The sequence below is a fragment of the Calidris pugnax genome, unplaced genomic scaffold (assembly GCF_001431845.1).
Source record: "Calidris pugnax isolate Ruff unplaced genomic scaffold, ASM143184v1 scaffold671, whole genome shotgun sequence".
Taxonomy (NCBI): Eukaryota; Metazoa; Chordata; class Aves; order Charadriiformes; family Scolopacidae; genus Calidris; species Calidris pugnax.
This window is the reverse complement of record NW_015091353.1, coordinates 3,855-6,705: the sequence shown is the minus strand read 5'-3', so window position 1 is coordinate 6,705 and position 2,851 is coordinate 3,855. Positions and strand designations below refer to the sequence as shown.

At 40.0% G+C, this 2,851-nt stretch overlaps 1 protein-coding gene across 1 annotated transcript in view; it reads right to left on the bottom strand.

Moving 5' to 3' along the window:
* ACADM (acyl-CoA dehydrogenase, C-4 to C-12 straight chain) overlaps positions 1-2,851 on the bottom strand; it is a 9,876-nt gene that overhangs the window by 3,778 nt on the left and 3,247 nt on the right. Inside the window, exons 3-5 of the mRNA XM_014961128.1 lie at positions 2,700-2,808; positions 1,222-1,362; positions 1,026-1,121 (exon numbers count right to left, since the gene is read on the bottom strand). Coding sequence (XP_014816614.1) covers positions 1,026-1,121; positions 1,222-1,362; positions 2,700-2,808 — 346 coding nt within the window. The remainder of the gene's footprint in view (positions 1-1,025; positions 1,122-1,221; positions 1,363-2,699; positions 2,809-2,851) is intronic.

The window sequence follows — 2,851 nt, the reverse complement described above, 5'->3', positions numbered from 1 at the left end:
GGGATGAGGTGGAGATGGATGGAGATGAGATGGGATGGGGTAGGGATGGATGGAGATGAGATGGGATGGGGTGGAGATGAGATGGGATGGGATGGGGATGGATGGAGATGGATGGAGATGAGATGGAGATGGATGGAGATGGGATGGGATGGGGTGGAGATGGATGGAGATGGGATGGGGATGGGGATGGGATGGAGATGGAGATGGGATGGATGGGACAGGGGTCAGAGGAGATTCACAATCAAGGACTCAAAAATTCACATCAAGGACTCAAAAATTTACAATCGAGGACTCAAAAATCCACAATCGAGGATTCTAAAATCCAGGTATTGAGGATTCTAAAACGTATCAAAAATTCTAAAATTTGAGTATCGAGGATTCCAAAACCCATGGATTGAGAATTCTGAAATTTGTCGATGAGAATTCTAGAATTTGAGGATTCTAAAGTTCATGGATGATGATTCTAATATTCATGGATTGAGAATTCTGAAATTTGGGGATGAGGATTCTAAAATTCCTGGACTGAGAGTTCTAAAACTTGTGGATGCACATTCTAAAAGTCACAATAGAGGATTCTAAAATTGACAGACCGAAGAGTCTGAAATCTGTGGATAAAGATTCTAAAATTTGTGGGTGAGGATTCTGAAATTCAGGGATTGAAGATTCTAAAATTCACAGATTGAGAATTCTGAAATTTGGGGATGAGAATTCTGAAAGTAACAAATTGAGAATTCTAAACCTCATGGATTAAGAATTCTAAAATTTGTGGAGGAGGATTCTAAAATTCACAGATTGAGGATTCTAAAATTCACAGATTGAGGACTCTAAAATTTGTGGATTGAGAACTTCCTCAACACTGAGATTTTAGCAGAAACCCCAAGCGACGGCGGAGAGAAAATAAACCCTCACACCCTAAATATCAAGGAAATCTGAAAATTCCCCAGGAGCGGGTGAAAATATCCATTTTCGACATTTTCTTTTTTTGATCTCTTTACAGAATTGTGGTTTTTTTCATTTGAACTCACCTCAGCGATGGGTTTCCCGAAGGTCTTCCTCTCCAGCGCGTACTTGGTGGCCTCGTCCATGGCTCTTCTGGCCAGGCCCACGGCGCCCGCCGCCACCTGCGCCCACGGGAGAAACGGGGGAAAAGGGGTAAAAACACCAAACCCAAATGGGGATTTTGGAGGGAATGTGGAATTTGGGGGGGCTGTGGGGACTCACGGGGGGGCGGGTCTTGTCGAAGGCCCCCATGGCGATCTTGAAGCCGGCGCCCTCGCCCAGGAGGACGTTCTCCTTGGGCACCCGCACGTCCTCGAAGAGGATCCCCCGCGTGTCCGAGCAGCGCTGGCCCATGTTCAGCTCCTGCCGGGCCCAAAATCACACCGTTTCACACAAAAACGGCATTGTGTTTCCTTATTTCATCAAGGCAGGAGAAAAACGGGTTTTTTTCCCACCCCAAACGCTTCAGTTTTGTCAAAATGGTGATTTTTCGACAATAAATCCCGGTTTTTTCCTTTCCTGATCCCGACGCCCTCGATTTCTCAGAAGCCAGGAAATTTAATTTCTCCAATTCTGCAATTAATTCCGTTATTTCTCCAATTCTGCAATTAATCACTCGTTTGGCCTTTTTTTCTACTTCAATTCCGTGAGATGCAATTCTCAGATTTCTACAAGATTCAATTATTTCATAATTCTATTTTGACGAGATTTGATTGTTTTATAATTCTATTTTTACAATATTTGATTATTTTATAATTCTGTTTTACAATATTTGATTATCATTCTATTTCTGTGAAATTTGAATGTTTTATAATTCTATTTCTATGAAATTTGCATGTTTTATAATTCTAATCCTATGAAATCCAATTATTTTATAATTCTATTTTTACAACGTTGGATTATTTTATAATACCACTTTTACGAGATTCAATTATTTTTTAGTTCTATTTTTACAATAATTGGTTATTTTACACTTCTATTTCTATGAGATTCAAGTATAATTCTATTTCTACAAGATTCGATTATTTCATAATTCCATTTTGACAAGATTTATTATTTCATAATATTTTTATGAGATTGGATTGTTTTTTAATTCTATTTTAGGGCATTTGATTATTTTACAATTCCATTTCCACAAGATTCATTTTAAATTTTTACAAGATTCAATTATTTTATAATTCTATTTTTCCAGATTTGATTATTTTTATAATTCTATTTCCACGAGATTCAATTTCTCCTTCGATTTGAGACACGAGGGGAAAAGGGAAAGGCCCTAAACCACAGAGAATTAGTAAAACCCCCCCTTATATAAAATAAATAAATTCAATTTTCCAATTTTCCCATCCTTCCCCTAATTTTCAACATCCAATTGCTGCTAAAAAACAGTTCTTTCTTTGTTTTCTTTATGTTTTCTTATTTTTTCCCCCCAACCAAGGACGTGCCCCCCATCCCCAAGGCCCCTTCCTGGTTCTTGCGCTCGTTAATTCCCGTTAATTAACGTTTGTCAATTAAACACTTCTCAACGTCTCATTTCCAGCCATCGAAATTCATCTCAATTTAGAATATTCCGGGTAATTCCTTAATCTGAAGCTGTGAAATTCTACTGTTGATAAGGGGGGGCCAAGGGAACGCGCCCTGGCTTTAACGAGCTCTGTGTTTCCGGCGTTGTTAATTAGGATAATTAAGGGGGACACACCCACCTTCCTCCCGACCTGGATGCCGGGGCTGTCGGCCTCCACGATGAACCCGGTGAAGGCTTTGCTGGCCGGGGTTTTTGGGTCCGGATCCGTCCGAGCCAGTAAAAAATACCTGGGGGGGGGGAATCCCCAAAATTACACTTTTTAACCCATCA